Consider the following 18,743-nt stretch of genomic DNA (forward strand, 5'->3'; position numbering starts at 1 on the left):
ACGTACTTGGTTCTTATATAGGTAAATTGGATAAGTAGTGAGATATCTACGTGAGTAGTAGAATGATTTCACCATTTTTCCAGCAACGGACAGCAACGGATTTGATGTACGTGTTCCATTTCTGATCGGGAGTAGTAGTCAGACCCGAAAGTTTGTCAAAACATGGAGCCTCGCCAAGACAAGAACCATTCATTTCAATTGATGCCAGAGGGGGGGGTTCAGAGCGTTGATGATGTAAAGATAGAAGGTTGTTTTAGATGCAGTAAAATTAACCAGTCATCTCTTTCCCCATTGCACCACGTGCTCAAGATCAGAGGAGAGAGAATCAGAGAACTTGGTTATTTGCGGCCTTTGATGTGTTGCCATGAATGGTAGTGACGTAAGCATAAATGTCTACAAATGATCTTAGGATGTGATTTGGAAGATCATTGATATAGATCAGGAAGAGAGTAAGGTCCATGATAGAGATACTCTTATGAACCTATCAGACAAAAATGGTTTAATAATTGAAAAGACATTTCAAGCTATACCGTAGCTGGAGATTTGTGGAGTAGACCTTTATGTCATACCCTATCAAAGGTATTTGATATATCAAGAGCAATTGCCCTAAAAGGAAACCTCCGTCGAGAGATTTGCTAATCCTATGAGATATAACTGTTAGCATATCAGGTTATTTTTTTCTGGGGTGGTTGACTACTTTATTTAACACAGACCCCAACAACTTTCTCATGACGCACAGGAGACTTGTTTGTCTGTATTGAAAGAGAGATTACCGATCACCTGAATTTTTAAATAGATGAACTGATGAGATTTTTTAAATAGAACTAATGAGATTTTTCAGGGCGTTGGGAAGCAATTCTCCTTAAGATTAAGCATACAACTCTCTCGCTTTCTTTATTACACTTTTATAGTGGTTGCTGGCAATCGTAAAGGCAGCTTTAGTCTTAGTACATCTATGAGGTTGAAAGCAATGGAAAAAGTGATTTCTGTGCGCAATGGTAGCAGCACATATTGGAGAGAGCCACGGTTGGCTGTTAAGTTTTTGCTGAGATTTTTTGAAGGGTATGAAACTGTCTATACCTACAATTAACCATTCTGTCGGGTCACGTTATTTTTAAACATGGACGAAGAGGTAGATCTGATATAAATGTAAGTAGGCTATCCCAGTCAGCCATAGAGTATCGATATACTGTACGATGGAGAGGTACGTCTGAGGACTTATTACATTTTGTTGTTATCTTAACTGATACAACCGAATGGTCGGAAGATCGCAGTGGAGACAAAACGGAGGATGACATAGCTCAGGGCAAGTTGTAAGAAAACGGTTTAGGAGACTTGCATACTGACTGTCAGTGTCGGGTACACGGGTGGGTTCGTGAACAATCTGAGTTAGGTCATGTGCAATGGAGAAATTGTGACAGAACCTTCCCTCGTCTGTCTTGTTTGAGTGGGCTAACCATTCCACACCGTGACATTGAACGCTCCACAGACGAAGGATGAGCTGACAGGATGTGGTCAATTGTTTCAGATATGCTCATAAAGATAGTAACTCCGCTGTTATGAACGCGATAAAAGGCAACTATAAACACAGTGGTGTGGGCAAGTGCAATCTGGAAGCACATATAGGGTAACTTAGTATCTTCTCTGGAAATGTTCCTACTACATAGAAAGCTATCTCTAATGCAAGTACATATTCCATGTCCATGACAATCTTGGAAATCAGATTTGAATGTGTTAGAATATACTTTAATTACGAACTCATCTAGAGAAATAGTCGGCGCAATGCCAGTTTCGCTTAGGAATAATAGGTCTAGTGTGGTCTCCTGGTTTACATTGAAAGTTGAAGTTCTGGGTTTAATCTTGTGTTCTTTCTGGAAGCTTTTCATGGTGGAGTTTTGGGATTTGTGGAACAGGTCGACATATTTGGTGAGAGTAGGACAGAGAAGGAAAGTAAGAATGAAAAAGAAATTAAGAAATATTTTTGTAGACTATGATAAGGTAAAGTTGTAATAATTACCCTCTAATATGGCATCGAGAACCCTCACCAGAAGCTACTGCATGCTCCAGAATCCATTCACCGAATGGCAATACAGTAGCTCCAGTACTTTGCCCCTGCTTATAGGACGGCTTAGTGGTTAATTCGAGGTGCTGGTCCCTGACTATCAGGCGGATAACGTCAACCCAGTAAACCGTTTACCTCCAATACCCTTATTAGTGACATGGCAAAAAGGATAAACATAAAAACAGAAATTTTCCGACATCACAGGCAACTACTCACGCAAAAGTACTGCCGAACTAGAATACATCCTTTTCTTCTCCCTTTGTCAGAAAAATCACTCATTAAAAATGAAGACTGAGGGGCAAATTAGGAGAAACAAACAATACACATGCACACACACATACATACATACATACATACATACATATATATATATATATATATATATATATATATATATATAATTCTCCCTATCTTGGGTTGAGCATATACAAATTGCCGTTAGCGTATTAAGCGATGCTGTTAGTGTAAACAAATTGAGCTTCAGAACGTTTGGACAATGCCCAAACGTTCTTAATTCACTTCCCGGTATAGCAGTAACGGATTGACTGTCAAGTTTAGTACTGGCTTGAGGTCTAGCCGCACTGATGAGCTGTGATAAAGTGAAACAGTACTGTATGTTTATAACAGTCAATAAATAAGAATAAAAATACACTCATTACATTTCAATAAACACAGCTATATTTGAATCATAATGGCTATATTTATTCTAAAAAATTGGATTATATCTTTTTTAAATATTCAAACGGCTATATGACGTTAAAAATCTCACTCTCACCAACACTGTACATTTTGAAATGCCAACGACTTTTTCCGTTCTGAAATAGAGCAAAGACATCTTTTTCACAGCAAGTATATTTTAAAATATTGTACTGGTATTTTATTTTCTCCAATTTAATTATCCTGCGGAAGTCTTGAAACGTCGACAAACATGGATTGTTTCTATTTTATCTCCCTCTACCCTCTCTCTCTCTCTCTCTCTCTCTTCATATATATATATATATATATAATTTTGTTATCATACAGTTCAGTTTGATTTGTATTAAGAAATAAGATTGTTTTTTATGATAATGGTGACAAAAAAACAAGTAAATAAATTGAAAAATAATTGTGCAAAATTCCAAAACGAGTTTTGTAAATTGTAACTTTCGTTTTATACTCAGGCTGTGTATATAATGAAAAACATTACGAAAATGGAGACAGATTCTGGGACAAATGCAATCGTTGTATCTGTCGTCGAAACGGAAAAGTTAGTTGTTCCAGAAAAGGTTGTCCAGAAAAAGGTAAATAAAATGAATTTCTATATTGACAACAAAGATCACTCCAAGAATCATATACAGGGGTCACTATTATCTTATTTTATACAAGTAATTCGCGAGTCATGTGTATTTTGATTTATTTTTTGTACATTTTATTCACCATTCTTTTTGGTAAAAAGTTTTTTTTTAAAGCAGATATTCAATCCTGTTTTGTTCTGAGTATATTATCAAATCCGAATTTCTTATCGACTCTTTTGATTATATATTATTCGGATGAACATTTACACTTTTTCTAATGGTTTTCAAAGATAATCGGAGTAGTTTGCATCTTTCGAGTATATATTTTATCCGAATGGATATTTTTTTGTTGCCCTGTGATTTTCAAAGATGGCCGAAGTATTTTCATTCATATAGAATCACTTACTAATATCATCCCTCATAAACCCGGGTACACTTTTAATAAGAGACATGTGTATGTATGTGTAAGTTGTCTATTCGATATACCTTTGATAACGCTGCGTTTCTATACGAAGATAAACTACTTGTTAAACAGGTGTTATTCGTAATATTTATCGAAAAGAATAGGAAAATAAGAGAAAACCATTCTACGCGTGCATTTTTACTAATAAAACCGATCAAACCAATATTAAATACATTATGTTACTCAGACAGATAGAAATATTAAGTTGTTACTAAAGTTTCCGCCGTTTTTTTTAAGTAAATAAAATAATTTTAACAGCAAAAGTAAGTTCGCGTGGGCCCCAAGCTCCAAGTTTTTGTGTTCATTCCATCGACTGAAGGTGGTGTGAAATTGTTGCAAATACAAACTTCATCTTTTCACCAAATTCTTTAGCCATCTTCCTTCAAAAGAACCATTAATTGATCTTCGTCTATCTTGACTGGTCTTTCGAAACGAGGAGCGTCATTCAGGTCAAAATTACCGTGCTTCAATCTTGTAAACCAATCTCGAACAGTTCTCTCCGTTATAACGTTTTCTCCATATACGGCACAAATATCCTTGGTCATTTCACTTGCTTTTGACCTCGATTAAAGGCGAAAAGAAGGAGGTGTCGAAAATGTGATTTTTTATCTACTTGACAATCCATTTGATGGTTCTGAAAAACGAGAAAACATTTATATGAGTAAAAAACGATGATCATTATCTTGTAGAACAGAATGCGCGGTTTCTAATAATATATAACACTTTGCCAAATATCAAAACATGTTTTAGAACAAAATATTTTTATGAAACGGCGGGAACTTATGCAACAATCTGATATATTAACTGTTTAGTCATATTTTTGTACTTTTGACCAATCTCTGCGTTTGTTCTACATCTGGCCTTAATTGCGATTTAAATGAATAATGACTGAAAACAGAAGTTGTCAGCGATCATTCATAATAATATTGAATAGCAAAACCTCGGTTTACCTCATAAAACATATTGCAATGATGTTTATTAAATGATTAATATATTATTATTATTATTATTATTATTATTATTATTATATATTATATATTATTAATATTAATTAACATGCATTTAATTAATTGTTGCGAATATTCGAGTTTTCCTCTAAACATGATGAAATATAAAAATAATTTTAAAAATTGCAATAAATATTCAAAATGTTTATCTTTTCGATTTTTTATGACTGAGAATAAAAGTAACTAGCTAATAATAATAATAATAATAATAATAATAATAATAATAATGATGATGATAATGATGATAATAATAATAATAATAATAATAATAATAATAATAATAATAATAATAATAATAATAATGGCGGATAAAACTGTACTTTTCTCTTATGAGAAAACGTTGCAAGTTTATTTTTATCGATTTTTTTTCAATGACAACATTTATTAAGATGAAAGGAATAATGTTTGAATGCGGTTCGTAGGAAACAACGTGGACAGGACTTATCACATAAACGAATAATGAGAACATTAAAAGGAATTTTCAATAATTTTCAATTATATTACGTTTATTTGCCAACATAAGGTATCGTAGAAGATAGTATGTGTTGATATCCCTAATTTTCGAGTGTATTATCTCTTCTTCAAAGTGGAAAATAAAAAGAAACGTGTATAACTGTTCGACGAGGTTTTCCTTTGTCTATTTTATTAATTTTTTAATTTTTTAATTTTTTATTTCTTTATTTCCAGAAGTAAGTGCCGCAGACTGGCTGTCAAATCAATTTTCAGGATACTAGTTTTGTGCAGCGTTTTAAGAAGTTGATTTGGCAGCAGAGTTTTTTTTTTCGATAGTTGATGGTTGCGAAGTTTGTCTAAGTGTGAGAAGGATATTGCAGTTTGCTTTAAGCATTGTGTATAGTGTGAAAGGAGTTGTGTTTTAAAGTTATATTAATGCGGTTTATAGGAAACACTGCCGACACAAATTAGCATATAAAATTTATATTCATGCGGTTCATAGGAAACACTGTCGCACAAGTAAGTATATAAAAGAATAATAACAATATTAGAAGAAATTTTCAATTGTATTTATATACCAACATAATATGTCGTACAAGATGTTTGGTGTTGATGTCCCTAATTTTCGAGAGTGATATCTCCTTTTCAGGGTGAAAAATAATAAGAAACGTTTGCAACTGTTTTGTGAGGCTTTGCTCTTGTCTTTTTCTTTTGGGGGGGGGTTCATGACGTTTCGGCCAACTATTCTTCTGGCCTTCGTCAGGTTGTAACCGCAACGGGATAGGAACTCTGAATCTCCTGACTGCATCCACTGCAATTACTGCCTTCCGTAGTTGTTTTCGTCCCACCATGTTTTGGCCAAGTAAGCCTATGGCCGGCTTTGGGTAGGATTGAAACCGCTATCTTAAGACAATTCTCACCTGGAACCGTAGAGATTCAATGTCTCTGTCAACTGCGCCACGAAGACCAGAGGAATAGTTGGCCGAAACACCATGAAACAACCAAGAAAAAGATGAGGATAATAGTCCGCAATAAATAAAAATTAAAAATGAATATATTATTACTTATCCCTATAATCATGATTGCTTTACTTTTTCTTTCATATTATTACAGCATCATTGATATATTTTGTAATATTCTTGCGACAACTCCCTTTATTTTGTCAACAGAAAGCGCCGTCTTCCATTATAGAAATTCTCGTTTTTCCACAGCAATGCTGACTATCTCCTCGGAGTGTTTCGTTAGGAAATTTTGTCTCATCCTGTATAGTCTCCTGGCATAGCTCTCTCAGATTACAAAACCATTCAAAGGGCTTTAAGTTAACATCACGAAAGGAGATTGAACACGAGTTAAATTCATATTTCATGTCAAACCTTAAATAATTGTACAAGCGAAGCATCTATAAGCTTGTTGACAGATGGACTCAAGTTATACACAACAAATGTCATTATATAAAGATATAAAAACACTTTTTTTTTTCATTTTCAAGGTGAAATTTTAAATCATTCAAAATTTTGCACCGGCTTAATAATAAAATAAAATTTTAAAAAAAAACTTTCTATTTAAAAACTAGCAAGCCGCCCGGCGTTGTCCGGTCGTATAATACGCTTAAATATATTTAATTTGATGCAGATTTCGTATTTATTATTATAGAGAAAATTCTTTATTGATTATTATATCCAATACTATTGTATTGCATTATTGTACACAAACATATATATAAAAATCATTTAAAAAGTTAAAGAAACAAATAAAAAATGACTGTGGTGCTATCAGTTGGAATGGAAACCAAAACATTCAGCGTCTTAGTCGTTATTTAGCGTCTCAGTCTTCGTCGTTATCGTCTAAGTTATCGCCAGACCGATAGAAAAGATTAAAAGACTATGCGACTTCAAACTGAAAATATAGATGTACGCATGCTCAGAAGTTAATAGATTCACTTCTACTAAGGTTAACCATTTGTTTTTTTTTTATTCTCACCCCTTAACAGCTATATTGCATGCTAAAAAATAAATCCAAAATGTTCTCGAATTCCAAGTACCCTATGTATCAAGTTTCAAATCTGTAGACCAAATATTCAGAGAGGAGTTCAGTAGAGACGTTTAGCACACACAAACTCAAATTAGTTATCTTTCATGATCGCTCGCATATCCATGATGTAAAACATTAAGAAATTAGTTTAATAATTTTAAATAGAAAAAGCTTTTAATACCAATGTCAAAGCAAGAAAAAAAAACTCAACTTTATAGGTAAATAGATACGTTCACAACTCTGGAACCTTTCATGATCAGTATTTTTGTTTTGGCAGAGGTTTTGGCACCAAGTATTTAAGACATATCTGGGGAGGGTGGGGTAAGGTCGGTTCATAGCCATGAAGATGAGAACAGCAATGTTTAAAATAAACCTGCGAAATTAAGTCGACAACAAATGGCATAAAACTTATAAAGTCGCGCCCAGTTTGTAATTTGAATAGAATTTTTTTTTCTAAGCAAACAATGAAATGATTTAAAATACAATTTCAAGTAGACGTTAATGGAGAATGCATAATGTAATTTTTATTTTATTGCATTTTCACCCCAAACAAAGCACAGTGCCACTTTGATCTTGGTGACTAATATTTAGGACAGAATTGCAGGAACACTATGTAAAGGTTTCAGTTTTAGGATGAGAGACGTTAGACAGAGTGGTTGTGTAGTATAGCAAACATACACACAAGTAGATCATCAGTCGACTCTTCATCTACAGGATTGTGACCTCGGGAAAACCCATCGGAGATGGGTGCAGGGTCCCTTTCTATGTGCGACATAGCACTAAAACCATCCTGATATACAACTGATGATGGAGCAGCCGCTTTAAGTGCTACCAAAGAGTCGGAGCTCCTGTACTGTCAGACGGAATACAAACTGTCAAACCGGTACCCTTAACCTGTCAGACAAAATCAACCTAATCCAATTATATTGGCATATATGGCACTCAAGCACCCTAAGATGCCGATTTTTAGAGGATGGAAATGTGGCGGGAGTGAGGAACGGCGTTCATTGAGATATTCAGGAAACATGGTTAACCATTTTTTTTTTTTAATCCTTTTTTCGTCGAGTCCCTGTGATCGCACCTCTGTTCCTGGCTAATAGTTAAAGAAGGAGTATGAAAACCGGGCGATTTTGGAAACAATAGAATACTCGATGTCCCTTTCGAAGATATCCCAAATGCAACTTGTTCTTAAGGAAATGTAAACCTATTTTTTTACATTAATGAAATACAGTAGAAGTTAAAATTTCTATTGCAGACAAAATGGAATAAATATTTTTATAAATAATTTTTTATGAAGATCTAAATATTCTAATGATGGAGATGAAGTATCTGTCCGTCTGAAGCTGAATCTATATTTTATCATCTTTTAATGCTCAATTCAGGTCCCTATACTATTTCGAACTAATATACTCTTTTTAATGCTCCGTTCGGATGAAGTGTAGTATGAGGTATTTTGTAATGAGACCATATTCCCAAGCATCACTCCCCCTTTTATTAAATCAGTGGTTCGAAATAATAGTAAATTACAGCACAAAATACTGCAACGTATCACACGGTTTTATATGGTGTCCTTTTATTTAACCAAAGTGAATTCTGACCCTACAGTTTAGATATGTTTTTAGTGTGATTCCTTCTAAATCGACATTTTTAGGGTTTTCTTTTTGTTTGTAAACTGGAAGGCAGACTTCTTGCTATGTGCGCGGAATGTGTTTTTTTTCTTATTTAAAATTCACTTTAATTAATGAAAAAAATGCAGAAAAATTCTCATTATGTAGATACCCATCACGCAACGGATATCATATTTAAAAATTATGTAAAGTAATGAAGTGATTTTTTAAATAAAATCATTTCTAAAAATGTGAAACGATTAATATGAAATCATTAGCATTACAAGGCAGATCTCGCAAGTGTGATTATTATACAGTTATTTACCTTTTTTTCAAGATGACAATGTGAGGATATCCCTATTTGCTTACTAATAAAACTTGATTTTCTCATTTAAAAATAAAACTACTGGATCATTTGACGGGATTTTTGGAGTATGGCAGTTTCGTTACGTGACGGGTGCGTAGATCATAAATATTTTTCTGTACTTTCTGCATTTTTGTTTTTAATTGTGTTGAATTCTAAATATGAACCATTTTTTATATTTTATGATTTTTTTTCTATCGTGTTCACACTCAGTTGCAAGTGTTTCCTTGAATTATAAAGACATCTCACTTTTATTATAATATCACATTGTTAAAAAATGTAAATAATCCCATAAATAAAAGTGTATAAAATTGCAAATGTGTTTTATAATTTTTGTCTTTGTTTTTCTACTCAGATTGTTGGCATAATGGAAAAGGTTACGATGTTAAAGACAGATTTAAAATCAATTGTAATTGGTGCACATGTCGTGCTAAGGATCAAATCAGTTGTACCAGAATCTTTTGTCCAAAAGGTAAATAAACTGGCTATTTTTACAAGGCTGTCACGACTTATCAAGGCCCAGAAGTCGCCCTAGATTAAGGGTTAATGAATTTAAGGTGGTAGTATAGTAGTCGTTAATAGTATAGATTGAGTAGAATCTGAATTATTTAAGGAGACGGCTCAACAAGAACTTGTTTACATTGGATTTGAAGGCTACCATATTGTAATCGCTCGAGGAGCAGGCCAGTGGAACAATGTTATACAAGCGGCAGTTCTACAAAAGAAGCTTTGTTAATAGAATCAGCGCTTTGATTTAGGCACAGATAGAGAGTGGGGAAAATTGTTGATAGTGGCTGTACAGAGAACAATAAAGATTTGTTGCGGTTTCAAAGATTTTATTGTGGAGAGAAGTTCGTTCACGACGAGACGAGAGACCAAAAGAGGCTAAAAATTACTTCCTTCTTCAGAAGGGCATCAAATAGAGTGCTACTTGCTTTGTGTGCAGCCTGAATGCAATATATAAATGACTTGAAGGACGGGGTGACCAAAAGGCCAAGATCTTTTATTCCATTCACCTCCGTGAGCAGAACCGTATTACCGCTGAAAGTAAGAACAGATTCAGAAGAAGAACCAACTGAAATATAGCAGTATTTATCCACATTAAGATATAAGTACCTTTAAATGGAGCGTTTTCAAGCAGGCTGAATACTAGTTTTGAGATAGTCATTTTCGCTTTTACTAATTTGATATCATCTGCAAATAGAGTACGTCTTCACCAATCACTTCCAGTATGTCATTTATATAGAGAACAAAAAGAATATGGCTCAGTCCACAAACTTCAGAAACACCACAGACATGCCATAGAATTGGCGTTTATTTTATATTTTAAACAATTGTTACAAGAAAGAATAAGATTACGTTTATAAAATTTTAATTTGATAAGTATAAGAATAAATAATTTAAATTTTGCCATTAAAGACTATTGGGAGGGGCGCCCGGCTTTTCCCGGTCGTAAAATATACTTAAATATGATATTTTAATTTGTCCAGATTTCGTATATATTATATCCTGATTTTAAAAGTAAAAAAAAAGTATTTGGATGCCAACACTAGCGAATAAATACTGGGAACTCAAAGAAAGCGGACAATCGCCAGTAGTCGAATGGAAAATAATAAGACAAGCTACCACGTGTAGGCATTTAGACAACCCATGTAAATTATGCCTTCATGAAAAATTTGCTATCCTGTACTTTAAAGAACCCCAAAATCTATTAAACTGTAGGAAAGAAATAGCAAATAACTGTGTTCACAAAATAAAATTTACTCTAGGATAGCGATACAAAATAGTTTTAAAATTAACAAAAACAATAGAAAATAAACAAATAAATAAATTAAATAAACATGAATATACATAAACGATCACACATATATGTATGTATATATATGTATACATATGTGCATATATGTATGTACACACATGTATATTTATATATAAAAAAATGTCTGCCTTAAACCACTAACCTAGTTTTAAAATAGATCCTTTGTTCGATAAAATGCATACCCATTGGCTGATAGGAAGGGGCGCGGTGGATATTAGAAAGCTGATTGGCTAAATAAAATCCTCAACAGAAGAGGGCCATATAAAAACGATAAACAACCACAGAATTCGCGCATAAGCCTGACGAATCCTAGAGTGGATGAAACGCCGAATATTCAGTGTAGCTTAATCGACATATATATATTATAAATTACTAACTAGCTCTACCTACGTATTGAGCAATTTTGAAGTAAATACTTAAAGTTTACGCATAAATCTATACTTTCGTATATTAATTTTATGTGAGTAAATGAAGTAGTTATACATATATATATATATATATATTGTATTTCAAGAAGTGAATGCAAAAATGTATACTTTTTCAGATATACATTCCTTATAAAATAATCAAAATTGTTACGAATAACAAGCTCAATGAATATATTTTTTCATCTTCAAAGCATGTATATTGTAAAATTTCTATTCGAGTTACCGCAAAATGTCAATCCACAGTGATGACTTTATATATATATACTAGCATTTCAGCCCGACGTTGCCCGAGTGTTTGGATGTGTATGTTGAGCAAAAAAAGTGGTAGTAGGAAGGCAGGCTCGAACTCATACCGCGAAGGAGGAAAAGAACGATAAAAAAACCTGGCGTCTTTGCTGTTACGACCACCGCCAAACCGGAAGTGATCTATTTATAAATTAAGGCTAGACAATTGAACGGAGAGGATGACTTTCAAAACTATAGGCGAAAAAAGTGGCCCCCTCCCTGTAGAAAAGTGCCCAGTTGAAGGTTAAGATATTAATGTTTTTAGCCAATCTTTCGATATTTGTATCCCGAAACGTCGAACTTCAAACCGATACTGATCTCGGTAAAATTCGTCGCCTCTGTCGAAAATTTTAGGCAGGCATGTAAACATACATACATACATTTATATATCGGTAACTAAAAATTTTCGACTCAAACCGATTAAAAAGCTTGCCCTATCTCTGAATACCTTTATGTAAAATTTCAAATGTTTAAACTAGAAATTGACTGAGTAATTTGATAGAGACCGCAGAGGTCAAATTTTTTTAAACTTTAACTCCTATTATGACTCTTTAACATTTATTTTTTGGATTCAAATTAAGTTATTAAGTTAGATCCATGTCCAAGGAACCTATATCTAGAATTTAAAGTGTTTAGACCCAAAATTGTTGGAGGAGTTTGGTAGAGTTCTCAAAGGTCAAATCGTTGAACTTTGATCACTTAACAGCCAAATTTCTGTCCAAAAGCCAGTCACATAGATTTTCCCTAATCTCAATACGCTGTATATTAAATTTCGAGCCTGTAGACTTAAAATTGACAGAATTATTGTGTAGGGAAATGTGCACACACAGACACACGGGCACACACACAGACGCGTTCACTTTTATACTAGCATTCCATCCCGGCGTTGCTCTGGTGTTTGGAGGTGTATGTTGAGCAAAAAAAAACGTGATAGTAGGAAGGCAGGCTCGAACACGTACCGAAAAGGCGGAAAAGAACGGGAAAAAACCTGACGTCTTTGCTGTTATGACCACCGCCAAACCGGAAGTGACGGTGGTTAAAATTAAGGCTAGACAATCAAAAGGAGAGGATGACTTTCGAAAATATCGGCGAAAAAAGCAACCCCCTTTAAGAAAAGTGTCCAGTTTAAGGTGAAGATAATGATTTTAGCAAATGTTTCGATATTTGTCGTCTGAAAGGTCGAATTCAAAATGATACTGATCCTCTAAAAATCCGTCGCCTGTATCAAAAGTTTTAGCCAGACATGCAAACATGCATACATACATACATTTATATATTGGTAACTAAAATTTTTCAACCCAAACCGATTAAACAGTTTGCCCTATCTCTGAATACCCTTTATATAAAATTTCAAATGTTTAGACCAGAAATTGACTGATTTTGTAGAGACCGCAGAGATCAAATTATTTTTAATTTTGACCCCTGTTATAACCCCTTAACATTTATTAGGCTCAAATCAAGTTATTAAGTTAGGTCCATGTCCAAGGAACCTATATCTAAAATTTCAAGTGTTTAGACCTAAAATTGTCGGAGGAGTTTGGTAGAGTTCTCAAAGGTCAAATCGTTGAACTTTGACCCCCTTAATAGCCAAATTTCTGACTGAGAATGGATTGCACATATTTTCCCAAATCTCAGTAAACTTCATATCAAATTTCGAGTTTGTAGACTTAAAATTGACAGAGTTATTGCGTAGGGAAATGCACGCAGACACACAGATACACACACATACACGTTCACTTTTATATATATATATATATATATATATATATATATATATAGAGAGAGAGAGAGAGAGAGAGAGAGAGAGAGAGAGATAGAAAGATAGATAGATAGATTAATCAAAAATATATACGTATGCGTAAACATATATGGAAACAATCTTGTGTTTACTGTAAACTTTTTACGCAACTATTATGCAAGTATAAATCATTGAGAATATCTGCATGAATATGATTACACTAATTAACTAAAGATAATCATCCCATAAAAAAACCGAAAAAACTAATGGGGAATTAATTAAAATGAATGTTTAAAAGAATATGCAAATTAGCTAGATCTTTTGCTAGTGAATGCAATTCCAGAACCCATATATAAGAAAATTGTATTTTCTTTTTAAATAAATAGAAAAGAGGGTTTAATATGAATATCAATACACACAAAACAAAAACGAATTTATAGGAGCATATGCATATACTAATCGTAACTGATTAAAAAATCTTTCTCGTAAATATAAATTTTTACAATGGGAAAGATTTTTTAATATAAATTTTGTAAATTTTGAAAGATGTTCAAGCTCAATAATGACCTTTTTATTTGGATTCGAGAGTATATTTAGTGTAGTATAATAATTTATAATAATTCTGAAAATATCAAGTTTTCAAAAGCTATCCATTACATATTGTTTCGTGTTGTGACTAACAAGTCTGCAAAATTATGTTATTACTGCATATTTAATCACATACGCTTTAGGTGTTTCCCTTAAAAACTAACAAAACACCGTTTGGGATAACTTACATGATTCATATAACCGACACAGTTAGCCTTTCCTTCTAAGTAACGATGATTATAACCATAATCTTCGACACTGAGAGTGTGTATGTGTGTTAGGTATGTGACAAAATATTAAACCATTCTGCAGATTTTAAGTCGCAATAGGAAACAATATTGTAATGGAACTTGGAGAATTATTATATTCCAATGTGTGTGTGTGTGTGTGTGTGTGTGTGTGTGTGTGTGTGTGTGTGTGTGTGTGTGTGTGTGTGTGTGTGTGTGTAAAATGGTGTTCTGATCTTCTATTTATTAGTACGATAACCATTAGGTCGGCGTGATACGATTTTTTAAAAGTATTTTCAAACCTACGTATTCTTAACATAAGAAAGCTGTCATGTGAACAATTCTTATATGCACACTCGTGACACAGTTGACAAACAGATATAAATTCAATGGTTCCCAAGTGCCAATTTTTTAATTTGAGCCTCTTAGCTACACCTTTTTCAGATGAAAACGGATTAAAACGTTTTCCACGTGTCTGAACACCCTATATACCAAATTTCAAGTCAGTACATTAAAAATTCGTCGATGTTGTATAAAATTTTATAGTTAATCTACTTAAAGGGCTATAACTGTCGCTATATCATCGAAGTTGAAATATCAAATAATTGACATAATGTACATTTTTTATAATTCTGAAACATGTTTTAATAGTGTTGTCGTACTTCTTATATTTGTACACAGGTTGTTTTTACAAGAACAAGTACTATCGAATAGGAGCAATGTTCAAGGACGATTGCAATTATTGTATCTGCAAACGTAATGGAAAGGTCTGGTGTACAAAGAGGATTTGTTGTCCAAAAGGTAAATTCGTTTTATACATTTATTTGCAGAATTCTTAACTATAAAATTTTCCGCATCAATTATTAAATAAATAACATAACATATTCATAATAAATTTTTGTTTTAATATTTACTAACATCGCATTATATATATATGCATGTATATATATATGCATGTCTATATATATGTATGTATATATATGTATATATATACATATATTTATATATATATATATGTATGTACATATATACATATATACTTATATATATGCATATGTATACATATATTTTATATATATGTATATATATATACATATATTTATATATATGTATATATATCTATTATATATATATATATATATATGCTAATCTTTTAATCTCGTTAAAACCAGGCATAAGTCATAACCCGTTGAATTAGAATGAGTTCTTTATGCTAAATTGATGGGAAATTGATCATTCAAAATAGTTAGATTAGTGCTCACTTTTGCATTAAATACTAATTGCTATTAATCCTTATTAATTTCTATCTGCATGGATGTCATGATACTTAGTTCGCTGCACCTTATCACAACAAAGATCTCTGCAAGTTTCAGCCAGATCCACTCATTAGTTTTCAAGAAAAGTGAAATTTAAATACTAATTCCTATTAAATTACTCTGCATCAAACAGATACCATAATATTTAGTTCGCCGTATATGATTGTAATAAATTTCAGCCAGATCGACTCACTAATTTCTGGGAAAAAGTAGAACGGATTGACTGATAAACAGAGAGACAGATAGACTAATAAAAGTATAATGTAGAAATATAATAATCATTTGGCAGCAATTAAAAAGCATGAAGAATGGTGCGAATGAAGCCGTTATAAAACTAGCACCCTATATAGAAGAACTTTAAGGATAATATTATAAATAAACGCAATGAGATAATAGAGGTTTGTTTACATAAGGACAATTTTAAATATAATAAATATAATAGCGAAAAGATGAGTAAATTAAACGATTATATATAGGATACACTATAATAAACATAAGAGGAGTATATATTGACCTTATATATTTTATTAGAAAATAATCGAGTAGTTAAACTAATGAAATAATCAGTACCATGTAATATATACTAAGTAATAAAAACATATTACTATTGAACATTCTGTAATTACAATTATGTTATAATGCTTAAATATACGTATAGTATACTATCGGAGGCGCTACCTTAATCTGTCCAGATTAATTATATATTATTATAGAGTTGTGATTTCAAAATTAAACAAAACGTTTTAAGATACCATTAGCTAGAATCGAAACCGAAAGTGTAGCTTTCAAAGCCAGTGATGTTACCACTGTATCAACGTGACACCCATATGTACTGATTTCAATTTAAAAATTAAAAGTGAACTAAGATGAATGGATAAATGTACAAAAAAATTTTTTAATTTTTACCAATTTTTGGCCATTAAAAAATTATTTAAACTGGCTAAAAACTCATAAAAGAACAGCCCTTAAAGAATTAAATCATTTGAGGCTTCTGTCGCCGCTCTTCGACTTTTAGTTTCGGAGGAGATAGAGTTTGAAAAAGTAGAGACAGAGCTTTTTATATATTACATTATAACGCAATAATAATTTTAATATGGATACTCAGTAAGTATACTGTACTGCGTGACAATAGAATTCATTATATAGTGTGATATAGATTAATGAAAAGACATGCAAGTAACTACTATAAATGATATACAAAAACATATAGTGAAACTATAAGTCGCCTACAAAAGCAAGTTTAATAGTAATAAAATGTAGAAAGAAAAAAGATGATTTAAAAATGAATAGCAATTATTACTACATGTACTCAGTGATAATAATTATACTGAATTAAATAATAACAACAAAGGATACCCTTTTAGACAGTGATACAGGAGAGTATGCTACATATAAAAATAGTACAACTAGTAATATAGGAAGGAAGAAAAAAGTTTTCATTAAATAAATTATTACAAGCGTTAGATTGAAACAGACCGGAAGTTAATGAAATTCTAGGTTCTACTGAAGAAAAATCGTAGCAGCGACCAACAAACGCGTGGCTCGAAATCCAACCATGGGAATACCACCGACAATTGTCAACGATACAGATTCCCCTACATCTCAACTCAACCTGCTTTTATACAGTCTGTAATTCCCCTCATTAACATGTGTGCGGCGTGATCTCGCAAGACTTTATGAGATCACAGTTTTTAAAAATTCCGACGCCATCTTTGATCTCTCGTTCTCGTCCGACGCACATACGAGGTAAGACTTCCGTTTTCCTTTCTCTTAACTTAAGAGAACAGTTAACATAGAAAGAATAAACAAACTCCATATCTAGACACATGCTTTACGATTATTAGGTTTTAAATTAGAACATAATGATCTTAATAAGTTGATTAGGATTAATTCAAATAATAATGGTGGAATTTAATTAACGGAAATTAATGTTGGTATTTAGTTTATAATGGATTAATAAACTTGTGCCGAACTTGAATTATCTTCTGGCCTACTATTACATACCAGAAGTTGACAAATGCAGCATGGACTGAAACAAACAATTAAGAAAATTATTGTAATCATAAAAGTGTCAAAAATTTATATAACATATATTATATTATTATATATTATATTATATTACAACACCATAAAATATTGATAAATGGGAAACTACCTGTAAACAAATGCATAGCATATACGGGAAAAAATCTTGAATACCGAAGTGTCGATAAGTCGATAAAGATACTTACACATAAAAAAGAAAACTTTAAAAACTGCTTTTAATGCTTTTCCGCGCTGCCCAACTTGGAAAAATTATTATTAATGAGATATTATATTCATATATTCATATATAACATCTATGAACCGAAACAATTATGCGCAAATGTTGCAAATAAAAACTAGAGCATTGAAATGAACAAAATATGTGTGTAAATTGTTTGTAAAGCGATGGATTATAAAAACTATAAAGATATATATATATATAAATATATATATACATATATATATATTTATATATATATATGTATATATATATTTATATATATATATGACAGTACATCAAATCCAGGCGTAACAAGTAGTTCAAAAGAGGGGGTACACATTATAGATTTACTCTTTAATGAAAGATCCACGTGTAAGTCCATGCACATAATTGGAATAAAAATGAATTGCTAGGGTAAACATGGGGAATGTCTGCTTGGGGTATGTTAAATAGATGCATTTACTTTGTATCCTGTGTGAACATTTCTGCATAAGAATGATACGATCACTGTTGAAATTTTCGTGCTGAAATGGTTTGTTTCTTTTGGGGTTCCCGTCTCTGACAGAAACTCTGACAGAAAAAATATTTGATGATATGGCGTCAACAGTGTAAAATCATATAAAGGCAGAGAACCAACCCACTACATTCGCCAGCTACCAAAACCCAACCAAAAAATAAACCACGCCTCGGTTTCAAATCTTTCAACTTGCAAGTGCGCGTCACTCTTGTACTTCAAAACTGAAAAGTAATTCTCGATGGTTCCTAGTTTATCAATGAAGATAACTTGAAAATAGTTCAAGGTGTATATTTTGGATATATTAGGTCTGTAGGATGAA

At 32.4% G+C, this 18,743-nt stretch overlaps 1 protein-coding gene across 1 annotated transcript in view; it reads left to right on the forward strand.

Moving 5' to 3' along the window:
* LOC145291110 (uncharacterized) overlaps nucleotides 1-18,743 on the forward strand; it is a 129,705-nt gene that overhangs the window by 96,654 nt on the left and 14,308 nt on the right. The window contains exons 30-32 of the mRNA XM_080136626.1: nucleotides 3,223-3,342; nucleotides 9,617-9,733; nucleotides 15,028-15,147. Of these exons, the coding sequence (XP_079992752.1) occupies nucleotides 3,223-3,342; nucleotides 9,617-9,733; nucleotides 15,028-15,147 (357 nt within the window). The remainder of the gene's footprint in view (nucleotides 1-3,222; nucleotides 3,343-9,616; nucleotides 9,734-15,027; nucleotides 15,148-18,743) is intronic.

The sequence above is a fragment of the Euprymna scolopes genome, chromosome 12 (genome assembly GCF_053919585.1).
Source record: "Euprymna scolopes isolate OS-2025 chromosome 12, ASM5391958v1, whole genome shotgun sequence".
Taxonomy (NCBI): Eukaryota; Metazoa; Mollusca; class Cephalopoda; order Sepiida; family Sepiolidae; genus Euprymna; species Euprymna scolopes.